This window comes from Pavona decussata, unplaced genomic scaffold, assembly GCF_977016875.1.
Source record: "Pavona decussata unplaced genomic scaffold, jaPavDecu1.1 SCAFFOLD_129, whole genome shotgun sequence".
NCBI classification, from domain to species: Eukaryota; Metazoa; Cnidaria; class Anthozoa; order Scleractinia; family Agariciidae; genus Pavona; species Pavona decussata.
Genome location: NW_028145543.1, coordinates 369,232 through 393,498, shown reverse-complemented (window position 1 = coordinate 393,498; position 24,267 = coordinate 369,232). Strand labels below are relative to the sequence as shown.

The following is a 24,267-nucleotide window of genomic DNA, read 5'->3' as shown; positions in this document are numbered from 1 at the left end:
GATTAACGTTAACCCACGATTAAAAGTTAACCTAGGTGTTCATCACGCTCGTTAAAAATGTTTTTAAAATCTGCTTTTAAGCTAAAGGCATGGAAAAGCTTAAGTCAAAATCTGAAGGGCAAAAATCATTTGGAAATATCTTTATTGTTGTAATTTAAAAACCGTTTAGTTTCCACTAACCCTGCGTCAGCTAAATCATGCTTTGAAGCCGATTAACGCTAATCGACGCTAATCGCTAACCGAGGTTTTCAGCTCACTCGTTAAAAATGTTTTTAAACTCTAATTTTAAGGTAATAGTAAAGAAAAGCCAACGTCAAAACTGAGGGACAGAAATCTTCTTGAAACATCTTTATTGTTCCAATAATTAAACTCAAATCAAAGTTCTCGTTAATCCAGGTTTAGCTTAATCGGACTTTGAACAAGGGGACTCTGCAGCGTGCCTTGCCAGCATTTTATTGGGCCAGTGAAGTAACTTTACAATTGTGCTATGCCGGTTTTGACCTCAATGTCTTCAAATTCATTAAAAGAGTTTATTTTTTTATTTGCCTTCTTTTTCCGATCCAGTTAATCCGAGCTTTCGCGTGGAATTTAGTGAGATGAAATAACTGACAAGCTAAGCCCCCTTTTATTTTAACCTTTTAGGCTTGAAAGGTGCCCAAATCGTAATGGGAAAGTTTGTATGATTTGAAAGTCTAAACTCGATGAAAACAATAAGGGTCAATGAGCAACAGTTCCAAACGAGAAATCTGTTTTTAGCTCGTTTGGTTAATGACTTGTCTTGGAGACAGCCACACGCGAAACGCGAAGCGCGAAGGCGAAACTCGAGGGCGAGCGAAAGAAGCACGCCTGCCTCGCAAAATTTTGTCCTCTCCTGGGCTGCGCATCTTTGCGTGCATTCATGTTCTGTTTGCAGAAAGGTGGACTGTCTGGGTTACCTCCACTGAGAAAATCTGGACCAAATGGACCCGCCCGTTGCCAGATATAAAGTACTTCCAAATTTGGTTATGATGCCCAAATTTGGCGAGTTTTGGTTTACGGAATTCCCGTATGTTTCTCCTCGTGTTGTTGTTTTGCTTTGATCCGTTTTCTTGTGCAACGCAAGGGAAATTGGAATCGTGGCTGTCAGTGGAAGATGTCTTCGCCAAGCCAAGATCAGGAGAGCGATGCTTTAGCACTGCTAGCTCTAAAATCAGGCGCTGTTAATCCTGTAAGGCAGTTGTGGACCGGTGTGAACACCGTTACTCCCATAGCAAAACTTGAAGGTCGCGAGTTCGAATATTTGGTTCGACAGAGCCGGATTATCATCGGGCGAAACAGCAGTCTTGGCAGCGTGGACGTCAACATGGGACATTCCAGTTTCGTTTCAAGAAAGCACTTGCAGTTGAAATATGAAAATCCGGATTTCTATCTTAGCTGCAACGGCAAGAACGGAATATTTGTTGACGGAACTTTCCACAGACGGGGAGCACCACCATTGAAATTGCCTGATGTGTATGTATACAAACTTTACACTTCGTCGTGTAATGTTTCATTAAGTTTCTGCGGACAAGTCTTCTTTTATGGTTCGCCTTTCATGACGTGAAATTTTGTTGATTTGTTTCTTTCAGTTGTGTCTTGCGATTTCCGTCGACAAATGTGAAAGTTCGGTTTACGTCGCTTGTTAGTGACAAGACCCCGAAACGTGTGCCGAGTCCACCTCGAACAAAGGTTCTACCACCGCTACGAATAAACATCCCGCAATCAGATTCTAACTTCGCTTCACCAGTTCCTTCTCCAACGGGCACAATAAGGTAACGAAGCATTCTTGTTATGTGTCGGGATTTGTCGTTTTGGTTGCGTTGTTAGCGATGGTAATCGACCCTGGTCATAGCAAAGAGTAGGTTCCAGTTACTCGCTCCTTTATCATAAGATAGTTTGTTGTGAACTTGCTTTGACATTTTTAATGCTTTGTACACACGCATTTGTCCACATTTCAGGTTCATACTTATTTCACTGTAGCCTGTCTGGTTGGAAAAACTTTTAGGGGTCGATTATTATCGAAACTAATATACCCCTCGACGAATAAACCACTTGTTTATTTTTTGATGCCTACGTGCACAAAAATATTTTGAGGTCAATAGTAGTTGTTCATGCGTGATCGTAACTTGGTCCCAATCCAGTTTCCCTTCATAGATTGCGAAAACTCAGGAATTTTGAGTAAAGATAGGTTTGATTTATTGTTTTCGCCACGTGTTGTGGCCAGTTTCTTTTCTTTTTCTTGATTTTGCCACAAACGAGGTCAAATGCTAAGTAGACATGCTCCTCGCTAGAAATCTCCAGCGTTCATTTCCATTCTGGTCGCTGGTGGAACTTTCATTTTTTTGGTTTGTTGTGAAATATTCAAACATAATTATTGTACTTAACATTGACACTGAGGAGGCAGCGAAGTGAAAATACAAAGATCTTCTTTGATTTTCGTGTTTCGCAATCCTCATGTTATGGAAATGATTTCCGCCACAACGCCTGTGATATCCACATTGTCCGTTTCTTGTTATGTCTGCGGCTGTGCGCATGGCAATGTTTATTTTACTTTTTGCTCCAACGAAGGGCTTTTTATACGTGAAAGAAAACAGTTGATAATGCAAGATTCAGTATTTGAAAATTGAAAAATAAAAAAAAAAACTGACCGTACTTGAGATGAATAAAATATATCCCTGTTCCAAGATTTTGGCGGCGTCGTTTGCTTTCACTTGGAAAACAAAACACGTAGTCTGTTTTGCCCTCAGTTTAGAATTTGTACAGATGTTTTGAATAGTTTGTACATTTATTCACTTGGCACGCGTTTTAAAACAACAATCAAAAAGCTGTTACTGGTAATTTTGCTTAAGATCTCTGTTCAAGTCGAGTTGAGGGTACCTGAACAACAATGCACGGGTATGTGTGTTGAGTTGATTTTGGTAGTTAAGTTTTCAACAGAGCAGTTCTGTTTGTTATGAATTGTGAACTCAGTTCTATTTTTAAACAAAAGTACACGAATTGGTAGTTAAAATAGTCAAATTATAAAAAAAAAACATTTGTCTGCTTTGCAATCGTATCGGCTTTCATCCAAAATAGAATAATTTCAACATTGGAGGAATGATTGCACAATATTTGTTTGATCAGGTGCTGAAATAAGAAAATAATTATTTTGTCATTTTGTTTTGCCAGGTTTAAAGAATGAAAATTGTACATTTGTTTAAGTGCTACACGGACTAATTGTTAATTATTGCAAAGAGTTTAAATGACATGGTTTTATTGCTAAAAAATAATTTTGTGGAGCAAATTTTTGTTCCTTGCCAAGCCATTTGGCAGACAGCACTTCATTATATGTCTGTTTGTAAACAAGACAAGCTTGGTTATATTTTGCACTTGTTTGTGCTATGCAGCCTACTTTTCAGTTCTAGAACTCATGCTGAAAAATTTTTGGTCACTAAAGTAGGCAGCGATCACTTGATTTTATTGGCTAGGTATACCAATTCTATGATGAATTTCCTTGAAATGGATTTTCAAAAGAAGTTCTTTAACTACAGGCAGCCCTTACTTTGATGGTCCATCAAGGGACCTTGTGTGCATACCATCAAACAAGCAAGCAAACACAAGCAGGGGGATGGGACTGGGGTGTTAGTCTTGCTGAACAGCTCTTGCCCCTTTGCTTGCCGTCATGTTTATTTTGCTCACCCACAACTGTCTAGAAAGAGACTGTTAATCGTCTTAGGAAATTCACGAAAACAAAATGTTCATAACTCCAAGTTTGTTGTTGGCATGTGTTGGGGTGGTGGGGAGGTGGGTTAATTTGTTAAAGGGAAATCTGCAGCTGGTTTCATTATTAATCCAATTTGTATTGGTAGTTTACATATCATTACATATATCACAGATAAAAAATGAGAGAAGTTTCCAAGTTTGCTACCAGTACAAAACCAAGTTGAAGAACCCTGATATTTGCCATTCGAGCCAACATACTTTTAGTTAAAACCAGTGAAAATTCTGAGAGCTGCACTCCTACAACTTAGTTCTGAGGAGATGTGGACTCATTTCTCATGGTATGTACAACACAGTTTACACTTCAAACAGTGGTGGAATTGAGACAAATTTAATTCAATTATCCTTGCTGAATAGAGTTCTGAGCTGATTCCGGTTTAATTTCTACAACGATTCTAATAATTATCGTTTTCCTGAATCATCATTGGCTCCCCACTTCAAGGATGCGTTCAGGTTATTCTGAATAGGCAAATTTCAATAATTAAAAATATGTGAATTAAATGTTTTCTATCTAAGCCAAGCATGTGCCTTCTTTGTGTACATTCATAGAGCATGTTTGATTTAAATGAATTGCTTATGTTGTGTTAATCTGAATTGAAATTTATAATATGATAATAAGATGTTATTTTCAATTTTAACAAGATGCCTGCTACACTGGCATTACGCGTGATGCTGGGGCTGATTCATTTATTCCAACTGTATGCTTCGCCGATTGATAAATCTATCCTTGCTAATGGAATAGTTTGAGTCACGACAATTGCGTTACGTTGTTTCCCTTGTATTACGTGACCCAGACTTTCACTGGAAATTTTTGAAATTCCATTACGATAACATAAGCTTCTCAATGACCTCTTTTCAGTCTCGCGTCGTGGTCTAAGACTGTCAAACAAAGCACGATTCCTTTGCCAGGAACTCACCAATTTCCACCGTTTTAAATGTCGGGTGCTTCTTAGAAGTTATTCTTTCGATTCACCGCTTCAAAATGGTGAAATTTCCGTTTGAAAACGGCACACTTGAGTCCAGAACATGTTAACAATATAGCGCCAAATTTAATCCGGATGTGATAAATAAATCAAATGATGCTTTGACGTCACACAGGTAGGGGTGAGTGGGTCCCCTCCTTCGCGATATAAGCGACAAAAAAGGATTTTGATTGGCCTTCTTTTGTTGAAGACGATCAGGACAATACATCCCGAGTAGGAGAGGGGATAGTTTAATGAATAAATTAATGTACACATTTGTAGCTACGAGGAAGAAAAAAAAAAAAAAAAAAAAAAAAAAGAAATCGACCCGTTTTTATACACGGTATGCCCCGTCAGGGCATCCCGCGTAACAAAGATGTAGTGTGTTTTAATTTGCATCATATAGACAGCGAGGAATATACTGCACAATAGCGTTTACTTGAATGGACACACTTCAGACTAAAGAGTTAGAAACACCTTTTAACATAATAAACAACACCACAGGAAAATATTGCCAGTATCTTTCACATGAATGGTCATGTTACGATTTCATTTTAATTGCAAACTCAAAAGTAAAAATCACCTTTTACAGCATAATAAACACCACAGGAAACACTGCTCTGTACCGTTCATTCCAGTGTTCAAACTCAAGGATTTCCTGAATAAACTCAAAAATATATTGTTATGGGCATTATGGATGGCAGAAGTGAAAGGGACTTACATCAATCATTTTTCAAGCATTAATGATTTTTTTCTGTGAACTGACTATTTTTTATTGTACAAAAACTTGTAAATGCTAAATCTTGTAAATAGAAAAGTAAGCTGTGAAAGATGGCTTAGTTGAAGCTCACCCTGCTAGGTTTTCTGATTTTCTCTTTTTCCCACACTTGTGACATGTTGAATAATTCTTTATTTTCAGTATGGATGAAATTCTAACGAGTTGTCATTTAAATATAACCCACTGTAATCCTAGCCAATTTGGCCAAGAAATTTGATTCTTTTATTAATTTTTAGTTTTAAAAACTTTGCAGCTTTTTTATTTAAGGGGCAACAAATGCTTTATTTGAATGGTCAGTTGTTTTGCACTTTCGTTGTTTGTGGTATTGCATTTGTACATCCCCCCTTTATAAAATATTAAACATGAAAAAACATGCCCTTGTTTCACCATGATATCCAGCTGCAAGATACTTGAGGTTGTTGGGATGAACTTGAAAGCTGTTGTGTATATTATTGCATGCTGTAAAAGTGTACACAAACTTTCTCAAGTATACATTTGACTCATAACACCAGCCATAGTACATGCACATTTTCTTGTTAAACAATGTAACTTTACCATTCAACTTTTTTCAGTGTGCCCAACTCGTGCCCAGCCAGTCCCCGTGGGGGTTCTAGTCACATGTACGCTCCTAACTTACATGCTGTAGCAGAGTTAGCTGCCCAAGATGCCCAGGTTGCTGTCGAGGAGGAAAAACCTAACACTGCTGGAGGAGGGGGAGGAGGAGGAGGAGAGGAAGGGAACAAGGATGATGGAAAGCCGCCATTTTCCTATGCGCAGTTGATAGTACAAGCCATCTTGTCTGCACATGACAAGCAGTTGACTTTAAGTGGTATTTACACTCACATCACCAAGAATTATCCATATTATCGCAGTGCTGACAAAGGCTGGCAGGTAAGTTTTGTAGATTATGAAATGAAACAAACGTTTGAAAGAAGATTGAATTATTGAGGTAATGTTACCATATGATAGTAATCTTCATTTGTACTTGGCATGAAAAAAAAAAAAAAAATAGTAAGGCAATGGTAGTCTACTGAAACCAAATGTTCAAGCAAACCCTGTGAAGGGGTGGGAAAGAGAGCTCTGAACTGAGAAAACTTAGAACAGTGGAGCCTTTAGTATAGCAAACTCACTAAGTACTTCATGTTCTAGGTCACCAGTTTGGCCTACTGCAGTCTAACCTTTTTCAATTACCTGATTTTGAAAGTTCTGTACAAGCAGCTTCACAGCTTCTTTTCAACAACTGATACCTAACGGGAACAATAATTTACTTAAAAAGGCAGGAACTGCAAACCTTTCTACATCATGATAATTTGCCAGTTAAATGTCTAGGTAGTTAGTTATCTTATATTTGTTATATAGAATTAACTTTTTATTATTTAACAAATAGATTCCATTTTGCCATGCGTCTGTACTCTGATAACGCACAGCTGACGTCAAAACGTGGTGAGAACAAAGAAGTACATTACGAGCCGCAGGCGAGTAGCGTGACTGATGTTCTCACCACGTTTTGACGTCCTCTGTGCGTTATCAGAGTACAGACCCACGGCAAAATGGAATCTATTTGTTTTATACAATAACCAAGACATTTCAACACATTTCGTGAGCGAGCATCGTGTTGCCTGAGCTGAGTCAAAAACTTTCCAGCAAACTCAGTTTTGGACTACTACACACATGCAATTGTGATCTTCTAAATTAGAGTATAATCCGAAAGAATTTCACTAACAATATTTTCAAAACTAACCTTTATTCCAGAAGGAAATCCTGCCCTCAAAATATTACAGCATGTAAGTCTCTTCACTGCGGTCTGTAATCGATTACTCGCCATCACCGGATTTCTATCGGCGACATATTTCGACAAATATTTGCTTACTTTTCACGTCACAACAAAGTTCTAGTTTTCCTATCCTGGTTGAGGTCACTCTCAATGGTCTTTGTCCAATTTTTTATTGAACAGTTTTCCTTTCCTGGGAAAATTTGCCTGTATTTGTCCGCTACTCGCAAAAACAGTTTGCAAAACTTTGTTGACCAGTGTTCTGGCTGGACTCTAGACTCTGATCACGTGCGCCGGTCACACCACTCGATGACGTCAATCGTGCATCTATACTCTAATCACACACTCCTCTAGACCAATCAAAACGCGACCTTTACACAGTTCATGGTATAAAATTATTTATTAATGTAGTTGGCTCGAAGATATTAGCACTTCAGTGCTACACTGTAAATTCGAGGGTAAATAAAGTTTATTGATTGATTGTAGTTATATCTTGTATTTTTGTAGAATTCCATTCGCCACAACTTATCCTTGAATCGATACTTTGTGAAAGTACCCCGTGCTCAGGATGAACCCGGGAAGGGTTCGTTTTGGCGGATTGACCCATCGTGTGAACAGAAGCTGGCTGAGCAAGCTTTCCGCAAACGGCGTCAAAGAGGAGTGCCATGTTTCAGACCACCATTTTCTCAACTTTCATGCAGGTAAGCTGTTGTTTATTTAACAGGCCAATGGACAACTTGGTCTTCTACAGAAGTTTTTTAAGTGGCTGGCGACTCAGCCATTTTTGTGTCTGTCACCTACCCTAGACCTCCCATATTTTACTGTATTCTCTACGCAGCCAAACATTCTTGACCTATTTGAAACGGTCACTGGTATTTTTAAAACTCTTTTAACTCAGAAGAGCAATCAGCATCCGAAATCATCGTTGGAGGCCACAGACATGTTCAAACACTTCTGGGAATCCACCTCACACAAAAAATTTACAAGTTTGTTGCAAATTTGTACTATTCTAATAATTGACCAATTCTTTGTGTTCCCAACAGTTTTTGTGAATTTTTTAAACAAGATGCTCTGCACGGGTCGATGAACGTGCTTCAAAACTGACCTGCTGTTCCTTCAAATTGCCTCAAAGCAAAAATTAAAATTGATACCAATGTTCAACTGAATTCTTTTGTATACGAGACTGAACCAAGTCAAGGAATGTATTGGTAGTTGTGAACAAAAGAAATCAAAAGAAATCAGTTAAGCATCCATCTTTCCTTTCTGTATGTTCTTACATTATCCAGAAAAATAATAAGCTATTGCGTCCTCAAAAATTAAATATGCAACAAAGTTTCTTTCATATTAGCTGGTCTCTGTACCAAAACAGGGCTTAGTTGGAGCGATTTTGAATGTAAGGCAAAAATGCATTACCAATAATCCTTCAAATGGTTCATTTTATGCTTGATTATTTCAGATCAGCCCCTGCGTCACCCACACATGGTCTACAGTTTCATGCTCCTGCTCCTGTTAGTCATGTGTCACGTGAGAACTCGCCCACCAAGACAGTCGCGCAGGCAATCGAAGGAGTAATATCTCAAGCCAAACCAACTCCAACATCACCCCCCACCATTCCACCAACTGGGCTTCCTCCTCCAGCACCCACCATACCACAGGCAATGATTAAATCTGCAGTACCATTCCAGCCAGTTGCTGTATCACAGATGGCAGGAGCACCTTTAGCTGTCAGTGTTATCAAGTCATCGTTGGCTGTAGTGAAGGAGAATGGTGGAGCAGATGTGGAGAAGAATGGATTTTCTCAATCTTCTGGGGAGGAGTCGCCAGTGGAGAGTGCATCTCAGCTGGAGTCAAAAATTGCAGTTGTTAATAAACCTTTGGCTGCTCAAGTAATGAAGCAACAGGTTACTTCTCAGCTTATGGCAGGGGCTGCTGCTCCAAGTTCAGGTAAGTGAGGTTGTGATGTTCCAAACCCCAAACTTTTGATTCATTTAGTTTGTAGGGTGTGTTACCTCAAAAATCAGATTGTGACTTAAGCCTAAAAGCTGAGCCAACTGAAGTGGTACTTGAACGACTCTCTTCCTCTCTGTTTAAAGCTAAACAAAAGCAAATCAAACATGTTTCAGGTCTTCTTTTGTTTTTGTTTCTTGAGTTTTTAGCAAAAGTCTTAAGCTTACGTGAGTTCAAGGGGTACTGACTAAATATTACAGCAGCAGTAGAGTTAAGGACGGTGCCTACTAATACCGAAGTATTTTTGTGCGGCTTTGACTATGCGGGAAAAACAGATCTTAGCAAGGCCTCTTGGAATCCAAAAAGAAAATTGGGGGTAACCACGCATTTTTCAGAGATGATTAACCCATTGCCCCCTGAGAGTGTGACGCGTGACATTATGCTAATTTCCTAGAAATTTTGGAGTAAAGACTGCGTGATCCAAACGCTTGAAATAAACCATATGCGCAGTAGCATTATAGACGGGGTCAGGTTTCAAAGCAAAGCTCACCCGAAAGAGGAGGAATTCTGCTGCCGGAAAGTGTAAAAATTTTATCATATGATGCATGGACATATAGGACAGGGAGAAAAGCACAAATCAAATAATTTTTTTTTGTGTTTTACGCGCGGCGAGCTCCAAATATGAATAATTAGCGGCCGCATAAAACTGTCAAGACAGGTCATGTCAAGAACCGAAAATGGGTAAAATCACTGTTGTATACATCAAATATGAATTTTAACAGTATTTATTGAAGTTTTCTTACAGATTCAAGGCCATTTAAAGGCAGGCAAGGATAAGAGAAGGAGAGAATGGCTCGAGCCGCACGAAAACTCTTCGTGAAAAGCAAAGTACAAACGCATCGCATCGCAAACAAAAACTCACGCAGCGCAAGGAACGACAAAACAAGCAAGTAGAGATTCCAAACAAGTTTTATTTACAAGATAAAGAATTCGGCAGCCAAAATGTGACAAAAGACGCTAAATAAAAACTAAAATCGTGCCAAATAAAGGCCAAAATTGTGTGACCGGTCCAATCCAAAATGAGATTCAAAATACTATATTCTACGCATCATTGAAAAAGAATTCGCAGCGAATTGCAAACTAGTGAAACGTGTCACTATTAGCGGCCAAAGGTTATTTACCAAGAAAAGATCTCAAATATTGATTAGGCCAAAATGCAATGAAATCATGATCCTATATCCATTTGAAACTCACCGATAGTTCATAGATCGCTGCGTCGAAGATAGGGACTCGGGATAAAGAATGCAATTTCAAGCCGCGTGGTCAAGAAAGCAAGTTTTGCAAAGCGCTACACTACATTGTGAACACTGAAAAGTGTGTCTCTACTGAACGCCCCCCACTTGTTTTCCTACCCACCCTCTTACAATGCACACAAACTTTCTTCCTACCTTCAATTTTAACAATAAAATGCTTCCCAATATTTTCTGGGGCGACCGACAAATTTTCAGTCTTGCGGCGCTTAGCTGACTTTGAAAAGGCGATCGAAATTGTCAGCACCGCGAGCGGGCTCCTTAGTTGAATCGTTAAAATGCAAATATTGACTTGTTTCCTCAAACCTGTTCTTAGTCATTACCCTTTTGATACCCTGGTTGCCAAAAAATAATCGTTAGACCAAAATAAAGCGTAATTTGGGAGGCGATTTATCCCCATGATCAAATTTATCCCGATAAAAGCCTTTCATTCCGCGCGCGTGATTTGATGAAAACTAGCAAATCGATCGCCTAACTTTTGCTGCGTGTAGCGATTACTTTCCTCTACAACTCTATCCCACAAACCATCTCCTAAAAAATTCAAAAAGACATCTAATTCGGAAGGATTATCTAAGGCTATATTAGGACCAGAAGCTGCCACGAACGGAGGAACTTGAACATCTGAGAGGTGAGCCGTCCATCTCGCTTCTTCTTCTTCGTCGTCTGTCAATGGCTTGGCTGTGGAACTTGGGCTTCTTCTTGATCAGGAGCATCCTCTTCGTCTTCTTCAGCGTCTAGGCCCTCGAAATCTAAATCCGAATTATCGTCACTACTAGATCCTTCCTCCATAAACCCATCAAAGCTTTCTTCATCCCCCAAGTCCCCAAAAAGCGCCGCTCATTTTCTAACGCATTCACCATTGTCTTGTAAATTTCAATTGCCTCGCGCGACGAAAAAAATTTTTTTTTTACTGACCTTGTGGTGCTTGACATGACCTGTCAAAAAATGCGCAGAAGATGGCATTTGATTGGTTAACCATCTCTTTTGATCTCCATGACAACAAAATAACGAAAAAGCCACCAGGGGGAGGTAGAGAGGCGAAAAACCAGCCGCCATTTTGGACGGGCGGTCTCGGGCGTTTCAGGAAATTCGGGGGTTGTCGGCGCACGGGCGGTTACGGGCGTTTGAGGGGTCAATGGGTTAAGCAATAATATCTCTAAAAAGCGCCAAAATATAAAGCAATGTATGGGATTTTTTTCCTAAATTGAAGCTTAATTATCTCTGAAAAATGCATGGTTACCCCTAATTTTCCTTTGAGATACCAAAAGCACTTGCTAAGTTCTGCTTTCTCCGTATAGTTTCAAACCGCGCAAAATTATCCCTGTATTAGTAGGCACCACCCATAGGAAACCCGAGTATCTCGAGATGCGCAGAACGTATGCGCAGTAACAATAGTAGGCACCGTCCTTAACAAGGTCTAATAAATTTGATGTTTGTATTTCAGGTGGCCTGCTTACACCCATTCCCACCCCCACTGCTGTCTCGCCAACTGCTACAGCACAGGAAGGCTCCACCAAACCACAAGTACAAAAAGTACCCAACCCCTTACCACTCCCCTTAGTATCAACTGCAACACTCACTCCTGAGTCCTCCCCACTTGGGGTGCTCTCACCGGCTGCCACTACTGCTGCGGTTTCATTGGCAATGAATGGTGCCAAGCGGGCACTGAGCGCTGGTCAGGCACTTGCTAATGCTGATGAGGAACCAGAAATCAAACGACAAAAATTAGCGCAGCAAAATGCTGTTTGGCAGAACAGTGAAGCAGAGACTGCTGATCAAGATAAACTCTAACGCTAAGGGATAACACGTGTCGGTCCTTGTATTGTTGCCTTGCACATCACTTACGATAGTTTGCTCTTGGAAACCACAACACAGAATGATGTAGCATGCATTTAGTTGTTACAACACAGAAGGTGTGGCTAAAGCCATGGCTGGTTTCTTGTGGAGGGATGCTTAAAGCATTGGACACTACACATGCATGATTATACGCAGGTTTGACACAAACCAATGGATTCTTTATTCATCAGATTATTTTGATGTCATCACTCTCCTTTCACACATTCATGTTAGTGTCATCCATTGTGTAAAAGAGGTGACAGTAATCGTGACTTCTGGTGGTGTTCAAGTGATAATGTTATTATGAGAGGATTGAACTTGGTTAATAGATACCACCGATAACAAAGAATTTTATGAAAACCAAGAACATGAACATGTCATTCTAACACAAGGAGCTGTTCAGTATATACAGTGCTGTTCAAGATAGAGAGATAATCCTTTAACAGAGAAAAAGGAGGATCATTTTACAATTATTAAGACCTTTGAACTGAATTGTGATTGTAATTTTGTTTGGACACTGATTATGTGTTCTGCTGCAAGTGTGATATTTATGGACAAAGTAGGCTGGATCTACACAACAGATTGGGAGACATTGTTGCTATGGGTAATATTATTTTGTTAAGTATGTTTGTGGCTGTCCTAACAGATTTCAGAAAGATGGTGTTATTATGTTATATGTGTAGTGTAGTGTAAGGGTGACTTAAACAGGACAGGAATTCCATGAATTTCTACTATATATAGTACTTAACTAAAATATTTCGGAAAAAATACTTGCCTCACCTTACCCTTAGGATTTTTCTGATTGAAAATGGAAGTTTTTTCAAGAGTACAAACAGATTTACAAAGTAATGGATTATGGAGGCCCATCAAGGAAGTTTTGTTTTCTGTGGAACTTAATTTTCTTGATAGTTCAGTAGCCAATGTGAAACTCGAGACAGGTTTTAAGCTGACAATTGCATGCAAGTTAAGTTTACACCATTCATTTTGGTTTTGTGTGGTGAAAGCTATGAAGTGCAAGCTAATCACTTTGAACTTTTGCTACCTTTCCTGGCTTTGTTTTGGTGTTAAATTTGGAACTTAAACTTAAATGAATTAAAAGTATTTGAAAGTAGACTGAACAATGTTTCAAGTTATATTGTACAAAAGAATTGGAATGTTAATTTATGCAGAGGGCACCAATTGTCATTAGTCAGTTGACACTGCAGTCCCAAAAGTAATTTTTTTTTCATTTTCATCAGCATATATAACAAAAGAATTAATTTCCAACACATTTTATAGACTAAGGTGATTTTGATGAAGGTTGTACACAACACCTATTGTAATTGCTTTTTTTGTGTGGAAAAAGATCTTTATGATGATAATGTTTTAAGGCTCATAGATGGTTAAATGTTTTGCAGATCATCATTAATTTTCTTAGTTTACACATGTATTTTTTTTTATTTATTTAAATACCTTTCAAGGGGCTATTATTTCATTATCTTGATTCTGAAAATCACCCTGTGAGGTCAAACAGACTTGTTGTAAGCAAAACATTGCCCCGCCCCCTATTTTTTTTTTCTTGTTTCCAACCCTTTCCCTTGAGTTATCCCAAGTAGGTCTGCTCACAATTTTCCTTACCTGATCATGGCTAGTAACGTTTGATATTATAATATTAATATTTAAAATACCTTATTAACCAAAATAATGTGAGGACTGTACTGGGAGAATTTTGGCCCGTGTGTCTTGACAAAGATCAAAGGCACCAGTATGGTCCTGAGCAAACTGAATTAATAAGAGATCTATTACACAACTGAAAAATGTGAGAAGTCTCAAAATCCCTGGCAGGAGGAAAGACACCATGAACATGGGGCTAGTGGCTCTGAAGCTAGTGATGGAGAGAAAGAAAGAATAAAAAAATTCCAATCCTTTAACTCCTAATATCAAAGAACTGATTCTTCTATCTTGTTCTCATACTTTTCTTATAAAAAATACTGGGGAGAAGATATTAAAATATCAAGAAAATTTACCTTGGGTGATCATATCCTTAATTCTCATGACCGCAGGGGTTGAATAAGCTTTGATATTTACAAGGAGAAATTTGATGCTGATCACTGTTGGGGCTTAAAGGATTAAGTCTGTTATAATATTTTTTCTTACAAAAGTAAGCCATAAAAAGTGAGAAACCCTTGTGCAAGATCCTTTAGGAAATTATCCAATCTGATCATTGGAGTGGTGATTAATGAGAATTCTGATTGGCTGATGTTAGTTTTCAGCCCTCTCAACACTAACAAAACCTTGTGTTACCAGTAGTCAATGAGTTTGACAAAGAAAAAACTGACTGGCTTGCTTGAGTTTATTTTGTCTCAGTCTTTAAAAACTGCATTATTTTGTTTGTTTGTTTGTGTGGCCTTAAAGCAGGGGTTTGAGACAGCCAGAAACAACTAAATTACTGTGAACAATATCCAAGGAAAACGGGTGGAGGTTTCTGTTAAGGTTGTTCAAGGTAGCCAGTGGTCAACGTAGCAGGAGTTTACTATACATTCAGAAATGCGCTTTGTCAGTTTACCCTAGATACCATAAGACTGTTGAAAAGTTTAGATTTTTCAATATCACTTTGGACTCTTGAGGCAACTGTCAAGCTGTAGCTCTACTTGATCAATGTTGGTCATGTGAATGAAGGAAATGAGCTTTAAGGTTTAAACAAATTCCTCAAACTAGTACCATACAAAATTTGTGGTGAACAGTGAAGAGAATGTACACTTTGATACTGGGGCTAATAGGGTGCTGTGAGGGAGAAAAGGTACTTAGCAGTAGCTGCCAAATTACCTGCCAGTCTGTGTCACTTTGGTTGCTTCGGTTTGTGCAGCTATTCAAAAAATAATAAATATTCTAAAGGGAAGGAAGCACACAAAAACGTCTTTTCTTTTGGATGCTGACATTATATTGTTATTTTCCTCTTTGCTTATGAGCTGAGAGATTACATCAGGTCAAAGAAGCCATGTGACATTAAGTTTTCATTTGCATCTTTCAACAACACCTTTCGTACAGAGTTTGCTTGGAAATTTACCTTACAGACTAACTGTAAATTATCTTCATGTGAAAGTAAACCATCCACATGTACCTTGTTGCAAATTTGGATGTTTCATGGGCCTTGCAGTCACAATTTTTCTGCCAATGTCTCATAGAAGACTTAATTTCTTAAAAAGGTAGGGGGCGTGCAGCAAATAATTTTATCAATTAACCATTTTTTATTAACCATTCAAGCGAGCAGTCTTGCCCTATAAAGAGTGCTAACTTACATCTGTACTTTTCATTTAAAAATTTATCCCGGAGTATTTCATGAAACTGTGAGTGTCACAACTAATCAAATTCAGTTTGAAAATGAAAAGCTGCTGGCCATAAAGATTAAGTCATGTCACCATTAGTTCTATTAGCATATAATAAAACTATAACATGCCTTTTAATTTCAGAGCTTCCCATATAATTTGTGAAAAATTTGTATGTGAACAGACTTGCAGAAATTAGAATTCCTCAAACCATGCTTATACTTTTTGTCTACAATGTTTAAATGACTCCATTAATTACATGAGACTGCTGGTGTTGCTTTCTCACATCACAATGAGCAATATGCTGCACTTAATTGAGGGGGTTGGGGATAGAACCTTTCAAGTGGCAATTATTGGACTGTTTTGCTGAAAGTCTTACATTTTTTGTTATTGAAGAAACTTTCTTCATTTGTTAACTATGTATTACCAAAGTTTAAGTTATCACTGAAAGACTTCAAACCAGAAAAAGCTTAAGCAAGAACTTAAATTTTACAAACATTTTTTGGCTTCAAAGTCATTGAACAGACATTTCCTAGAGCCTTTCAACCTTGCTGTTGCAGCAGTCCTAATTTCCAGGTTGTCAGCATTTTAATGTTGTTATAATAGGTAACTTATTAAAAAAAATTATTTTGCAAGATAAAACAAGATTCTCGGATGGACTTCTTTGGCCTGAAATGGTTGAATGCAGTAAACTGTTGAGCTTGATCAGTCTAAAAACGTGTTTGTGAATGATGTTATTGAACATTAAATGAACCTTTTGAAGGGAAAAGTGTTGCCCCAATTTGTTTTATGGTGATTCTCAACTTGTTCCTTTTCTTGTCCTTGGTCATGATGGTACTCATATTTCATGTTGTTTCATTTCTGCGTTGATTTTGCTTAGTGTGCTGTACCTCCTAACATATTCAACTGGTACAGAATTGTGACCAAGATTGTAAAATTTTGTGTCTTAGAAAAATGAATTGCAGTACCACTACGTGTTATTTTGTTACAACTTCTACTGGAATGCATTGGTCACACTTGGGTTTTGTCATTAGAATCACATTAGCGTTGTGGTGTGCCATGCATTGGCCATAATTATTTTCAGAATTTCATCCAAACTTGGAAATGAATTAAACTACCACCAGAATAGGCAGGGCCATAACTAGGATTTTATGTCAGAGGGAGGTGGGGGGGGGGGGGGGGTGGTGTGGGGCAAACTCCACACACCCCTCACAGGGGTCTCCCGTATAGAGACAGGGTTTCTAGTTGGAGGTTTTCGTTTTCTCCCCTACACTGAACGTTGCCTCTAAGACCTTTAAAGAAAACTTAACACATTGAATTTACATTGAAGGGAGATTTTTTCAGTCAATTAGTCAATTTTCTTGTGATTTCGGACCAATATAGCTGCAAGAAATAGCTCGGCAAACTCAAACACTAGGTTAGAAAGAAATTCAGTTTTCCTGGCGGAGGCAGCCCTTGCCCCTCCCCCAGTATGTACGGCCCTGATACAGTGCTGATCAGTGCTTTCTTTAGAATGTTAAAATTTCATCTGCAGACACAAACTTTGTTTATTTAGAAACTTTCTTCAAACTCACAGAAAATGGCTTAATTATATTCCAACAAGAGGGAATGTAGTTGGTAGGTGAACTGGGCTAAGCAGATGGACGACTCATGGACCTAACAAGGCAAACCCTATGTTGGAAACGGAATGTTTACGTTTTTGTCAGAACCAGGTATCACAGCATAATAAATGCTGGTTGAACCATGAAAAAGAACTGCTGGACATAAAGCCTGCAATAGCAGATACCTTTTCCGGCTTTTTCTTCAGCCGCCGTGGCTACTGGATACAATAGCTTGTATTTCAATGGTCACACTCTAGTGTTCAAAAATTAATATCAACTTGCGCAGCATATTTTAAACAGCATCCCAGGAAAGTACTGCTCAGTAGGTTTCATCCAGTACAGACTCTAAAACAGACTTTGAGAAACTGTAAGGTTAGAACCAATAAATTATTACTGTACTGAACAGTTTGTCCACATGCTTCTCACAAGCGGTGATCTTTTTGTACCAAGTGTAATAAACAGTACCACAGAAAAGTGTTCCCTTGAATATCCATTCACAGCTTTGAAGGATAGCTGAAGGAAACTGTGCATACCATAAAATTTCAAATGTAAGCTCTGGGAATACATTCTTTTGAAGACGTTTTGGACCATGAGTTTATAATTATTATTTTGGGAGCAGGATTTATCCCCAGAAGAATATTTGTGTTGGGGATTTTTGGGGGGATATTTGGAACAAGGCTTACATTTGTAATTTTACAGTCAGCTTTCCTGAAGAAATTTGTCTTGTTCCAGTTGTAAGATGGTGAATAGTTGAACAGAATGGGAGTAGAGAGGATGACAAATTTGGGATGGTAAAAAAAATTTAGGGCAAGGTTATATAAACAGATGGTGACAAATGTCTCGCCACAATCACTTTCATTTGTCAATTTTTGTTTCTTTGAAGGCTATATATTATACAGCACAATTCTTGATTTGTTTGAGTTACTGGTAACTTCACTATTACTTTGAGATCTGATTGTTGTTTGCATCTGCAACAAACCCGTTAACCCCTAATATCAAAGAACAAATTCTCCTATCTTGTCACCATACTTTTTTATAAAAGTTCTAAAGAGAAGTTATAAAAAAAAAAATTCACCTTTGGTGATCACATCCTTAATTCTCATGACCTCAAGGGTTGAATAAGCATTGATATTTACAAGGAGAAATTTGATGCTGATCACTGTGAGGGCTCAAAGGGTTAAACTGATTTGTTGTTGGTTTGAGAATCAACTGAAAAGAACTCTAATTTTAAGGTAGCTTTTGATAAAAAAAAAGTTGCATACCTGAAAAAAAGTCTGAAAACAATTTCGCTCTGAGCAAGAAAAATTGAATAAAAGCTTGACTGAGGAGACTTATTAAAAAAAAATTGAAGGTTATGTGTGCAGTCCAAAGTGAAGACCTTGAAGCTACTGAAAAATCAGAAGTTGGAGAAATGACACAAGTGCATTCTTTCTTTTTATATGTATAAATTTAATGTGAACCAAGCATAAATATAGAATTATAATTGTTACAAAACACAATAACTACAGGTGTACATGTACTACAACAGCTCTTTATAATCAACTATGTTGTAAAAGACCCGCACTTGAGATAATTTTGGTACTCTAAAATAACGGTTAATTTTATTTATTAATAATTTGTAAAAGTGCAATAATTTACCGGTAAGTGCTAAGCAGGTTTACTAGTAAAATATAAAACATGAAATCATGGTACATGTAGTTTCTTGCCTTAAATACATTGGTAATTTCTTATTTGATTAATAAAATATATTTTAATGTTGCCCAAATAAACCACTTACTTCCCCTGAATTAATAATACTGGAAAATATTTGATCAGATTAAAAGCAAACTCCAAAGTTTAAGACTAAACCAACAGTAGCATTTTGATTTGATTGCTGCAGCATGAAGGAACTGAGAGTATTACTACTCGTTATTGGATGGGTTACAAGTCAGTACAACTCCCAGCATTTTGTTCATTAATGAGGTGCATAATTTTTATACATCTAGGTTAGGAGACAGAATGAAGCAAGTTATTTTTTTTTTCAATAAGAAAACACCATGAACTTACAAACAACGAGAAAAATAAAATTTTACTTTTTTTTAATTCATGGCTTCTTGCAACAGTGTTGGTGTAAGTTTGAAGTATAACTGCAATGATTAGAATGATCTAAACAATATGAATTATGTACACAACTGCAAAAAATCTGATAAACTAAAGAAAGCAATACAGCTGTAGCAAAGCTGTGTAAGTCTGAAACTAAACATTAGCATTAAAAAATTTTTTTTCTGTGTAACAATGTAAAAAACTCTTACCTTGTAAAATTTTTACTGCCCTACAGTAGAATCTTTTTAAACATTATTTTGCAAAACGAAATGCCCACTAAATGTTTTTTGAACAATTACCTCAGAAAAAATTGGATAGTTTATATTGAAAATCTTAGAAGAAACATTTTGCATAAGAATGTACAAATATAACATTAAGAATAGTACATATCACAGAGGTTGTATCTACTACTTCTAATGGAAGCCATTTTTAATTGGAGCACCAGCAAGCACTTCATGGACAGAAGAAAAGTGATAGCAATCTCTGCAGACAGCCATGTATTTATCAGCCCCACCTATAACTTCAACCTGCCAGAAAAAAAGTTTTGTTAGTCATGAAACAAATCTATACATGATATTTCATGTAGGTGGAGCAGCTTTTGCAATATGTTTTGTAGTAGTACAGTGTAGATAGCATGATGGGATTAGCCACCAGATGGACTGATGAGCATTGCATAACAGCAAGTTTTAGAAATGTTACAGCTCCAATGTATTTTGCAACACTGCAAAAAGTGGAATACTCAAGGGCTTTTCCTGCAATGCACACAGGGATGCTGCTACCCAGTTTCAACCACAACTTGAATCACAATGACATTGCACTGCAAGTAGTACAACAGGTTTCCTTGTGTAAGAGCATTTCAAAGGCCAAGCAAAAGGGCAGCATTTGCAAGTAGATTGTAAATATCAAAACTTGTAAAGCAATCTTTGTTGTGAAACAAGTTGAATAAAAATGGTTGCCCATATGCTTCAAGTGGACTAGGCAGGGTATTGGTGAAGGCATTCACCTGCGTCAAAAGTACATTATTTTACAAAGCCCAGCTTTTATCCCAGATGTTGTGCTACAATATTTATTGGTTATTATTATTATTATTATTATTATTATTTTTTTTTTTGTGGTTTGGGCTCTTCAATTTTCCTCCTTCCACAGGAAGCCACTTTTCTAATTTCCAATATTTTCATGTGGCTGTGAGGTCATGAAAACCACCCCTGGTCGATGTACCTTCAGTAGCTAAATATCGATCATGCACGGTAATGTGCAGTTCCAGAAAAAATCCATACCCAACCCTTGGAAGGTCATTGGAAATTCCTAGGGGGAGGATCTTAAAAGCCAAAACTGTAGAAGCAAAGTATGAACCCAGGTATGATCCTAAACTGGAATTTCCTGGGGGGAGGGGAGGTGCAAAACAAAAAACCTTATGTGGAGGAGTATGAATGTTTTCTGGAACTGCACAATGTAGCGTACTCTATTGAACTTATTATTGTTTTTTGTCTTGCAAAAGACCCCTTTTATTCCATTATGATCCAAAGATATTTTTCCAGTAATATGTTGAATTCCTCACCTTTTTTTCTGATCCCAATCGTTTTGTAAAAGCAGCATCCTTATAGCAGTGCATACAAACTGCATTAAGTTTAACAACACTTTCTGCTAGAGGAACGAGATCCAAAACAGGTCCAAATGCCTACAATAATCAACAAAATACACCCATTACATAAAACGTTGTAAAGTTTAAAAGGATCCTTGGAAAGAGTTTATAAAACAGATTTTAACCACAAGCAAACTTTATGTTTACTGTGTATCATGTCTCTTGTCACTGTTTTATTAAATAATTATTGTTGTGTGATGATATTATCCCTTTAAATGTAATAATGTAACCTTTCGCTGAAACGTTCCATCCAATGCAGCAACTATGACAATTTTTCCAAGACCGGCCATTTCTTCTGAAAACTCCACAATGTCTGGAAACTAAAAAGCAAAACTAGAATAAACTACAAGTCTTAGTAGTGGACCAGAAATTATTGCAATGTTAATTAAACTGGAAGCATTAATGCTCCATCTGGATGAATTTAATGTTTGTCATTGCAATGTTACCACCCTTGGCCAACAAACCACCAGCCCCTCTCCCTTGCTCACAATTTTGTCAGGGTTTAACTTGTGATTGATCAGTTGTTTCTGTGAGACTAGAGGCTGAAATTTAGTGAGCAACAAGCATAAAATAATGTAACAACAATGCAAAAACAGCCTGGAGATCATAGGTTAGTCAGCATTTCTTACAAAAAATAATTTTAAATCTCGGTACTTGCACCAAGATATCAAGGTATTTTGAAGCGAAGTGCGTTTACTTAAACAACACAAGTAAATGACAGAGAGCAGGGCAAGGAGTAAAATATTGACCTTCAGATTTCTTGTCCAGTGAACAAGTATCAGAACCTCCATACTTCCACAAAATAATAGAAAGAGCCAACCATCTCTCTTGGAAGAGAATGGCTTCTGCTTATGGCTTATGCCTTGTGAGCAATGTGCAGTTCCAGAAAAATTCCATACCCACCCCTTGGAAGGTCATTGGAAATTACTAGGGGGAGGGGATCTTAAAAATATGGAGCTGTACAAGAATTTCCTGGGGGGATGGGGGTACAAAATAAAAAGCCTTCTGTGAGGGGAGGATGGATATTTTCTGGAACACCACAATGAATAATTGTGAAGCTGACGAAGGGGTCACTGTGTCAGTCTTTCCCAGTTCCTGCACTCAATGATGGTTAATAGCTACAGGCTATAGGACTACTGTGGTGCTGTACACAACACTTTATTAACTGAACTTCCCAAAAATATTCATAGCAGGGATGGGGGTGGATTTCAAAAGTCATTAAAAAGTACTTATTAGGGAAGGTAAGCAAAGGAGTGGGGTGGAAGGGAGGGGGTATGGTTCTTTCCCAGGATGCAAAAATTTTAAAACATTTAAAATAAGACTTACAAATTGGCCCTCATCAATTCCTAAGACAGAATAATCCATAGCTTTTCTTTTTAAGTGGGATAACACTGAGCAGGCAGAGGCCCTAAGAGTTTGTCTGTGGTAGGATGAAAAAGTAAATTATTAGGACTAGCCAAGGAGTAATACAACATGAATAAAGTGAAAGATATCTCTGACGTCATCTTGGGGTTCCTGCTAAGATTTATGGAAGGAAATAATAAATTTGAAGTACCAGGTGGTTGCCATCTTGTTAATGTCTCCCTGGATGGAAGCGAGATGGCCACAGGAAGAATGGAAACCAGACATGGCGAGACTTGAAGTCAGCGTTATTATCGACGAAAAAAAAAAATATATATATAAAAGGCTCAAACCAAGAGTGATTTCTTTACAGGTGATGGATTTTCAACGTGACATTAACCGCCGGATGTTTTTATATTATTTACGGAAAGGAAATTCTCAAAACAAGGACAAGTTTTTTTCAAAAATTGATGAATTTTGAAAGCAGTGCTAATAATTTTGGAAACATTTTTTCACAATAGCTGGTAACATTCACATGAATAGACGATAAAAACAACCGGTTACCTACCCCTAACAAGAACCCTGCACCTACTGATATTAAATAATGTGTGAGGCAGATTGGGATCCTGGACTTTGTTCATTATCACCTGTGATCAGACTCAATTATATCAGCACTCTTATTTATTCTTATTTGGATCACCCATCGGAATGGTTACCAAGTGAAATGAAAATCAAGCCTGATCACAGGTTCTGTTCATTATAATGGGGATTTTGTTACATCAGGCTTCTGTTCCACAGATTTCACTGCAGCTTGAATGAACAACAATAATAATTGTTTGTTATGCAAGGGACTTTGTTCCGAGAGCGTTTGTTATGTTGGAGTTCCACTGTTTAACAATAATAATGATGATGATGATGATGTTGAACTTTGTATAAACTTTATCTAGAGGATACAAAATTTCATGTAAATTCCTATCTATTATAGCATATAATTTTATTCAGTAAACAACAGATCATGTAAATATCCGCTGGAATTGGTTAATTTATAAATGTCAAAAGGATAATGTTTTAATTAAGCTCTTTAGGGGTCCATGATTTTATATCACCAATGGCGCGGGGAAAAAGCTAGCTTAATAGATAAGCTTAGCATTTACAATATAAGTAGAAAAATGGTAGCATAACAGACTACAAAAATACATCACAGAACGCGACAAAGACAAACGACAAGTTTTTTTTTTAGATTTTTAGAAAAGTTGGAAGTTTCTTGACCATCGAACACGAGTTAAACAGTGAATGAATGTGATCTTCGATTTTCTCACCTATCGTGTGTAGCTACTCCATCAGCGTCGTAGCGGTTATCTTTCTCGTATTTTATCACCATACAAGAGTGGTTTGCTATCTGGTATCGTTTGATTCTCCTAAGCAATTCAGTTCTGTTTGAAAGACAATGAAAATACACGTGTGAAGTAGTGAACAGAGCGCTTAATCCAGAATCCAGAAAGCCTTCAGAAAAACACTATAAATGTATAGATTTCGATCAAGAAATAACAACAACTATAAGCTAAGAGCTTACGTTTTCCCCGAAAACATTGGCCCAAAGATGACCTACAATCAAGATAAGAAAACAATGGACAAGCTTGTAAATTTCAAGTCACACAAATTAGAACGGGAAAACCGCCATCTTGGACATCATATCACCTGAATTTGACCTCTTGTATTCATAACACTGTGCACTTCCATGCCTGAAATCGTAACCAAAGACATTTTGCAAGTTTTCGTTGCTTGTGACTTGTGGGGAAGCGTTGATGAAGGCCTCGTTAACGAGAACAAGGCGCCAAAATTTTTACAAAATTCGCGCCGAAACATCGCGGTTATGTATAGTTTACCCAGTCCACCCGGATACAGTTCGAGGAGT

General features: G+C 37.7%; 2 protein-coding genes across 2 annotated transcripts; one reads left to right on the top strand and one right to left on the bottom strand.

Moving 5' to 3' along the window:
• The first annotated feature begins 1,067 nt into the window (after positions 1–1,067).
• LOC146468770 (forkhead box protein K1-like) lies at positions 1,068–13,502 on the top strand. The gene is made up of 6 exons (XM_085124139.1): positions 1,068–1,491; positions 1,608–1,790; positions 6,090–6,408; positions 7,796–7,989; positions 8,745–9,232; positions 11,990–13,502. The coding sequence occupies exons 1-6, from the start codon at positions 1,133–1,135 to the stop codon at positions 12,334–12,336; spliced, it is 1,890 nt and encodes a 629-aa protein (XP_084980265.1). The 5' UTR covers positions 1,068–1,132; the 3' UTR covers positions 12,337–13,502.
• Positions 13,503–18,712: 5,210 nt separating this feature from the next.
• Positions 18,713–24,242, bottom strand: LOC146468769 (thymidine kinase, cytosolic-like). The gene is made up of 7 exons (XM_085124143.1): positions 24,051–24,242; positions 23,926–23,957; positions 23,672–23,785; positions 22,338–22,431; positions 21,242–21,331; positions 20,928–21,047; positions 18,713–19,896 (listed from the first exon to the last, which is right to left on the bottom strand). The coding sequence occupies exons 1-7, from the start codon at positions 24,216–24,218 to the stop codon at positions 19,783–19,785; spliced, it is 732 nt and encodes a 243-aa protein (XP_084980269.1). The 5' UTR covers positions 24,219–24,242; the 3' UTR covers positions 18,713–19,782.
• Between the last annotated feature and the right edge of the window lie 25 nt (positions 24,243–24,267).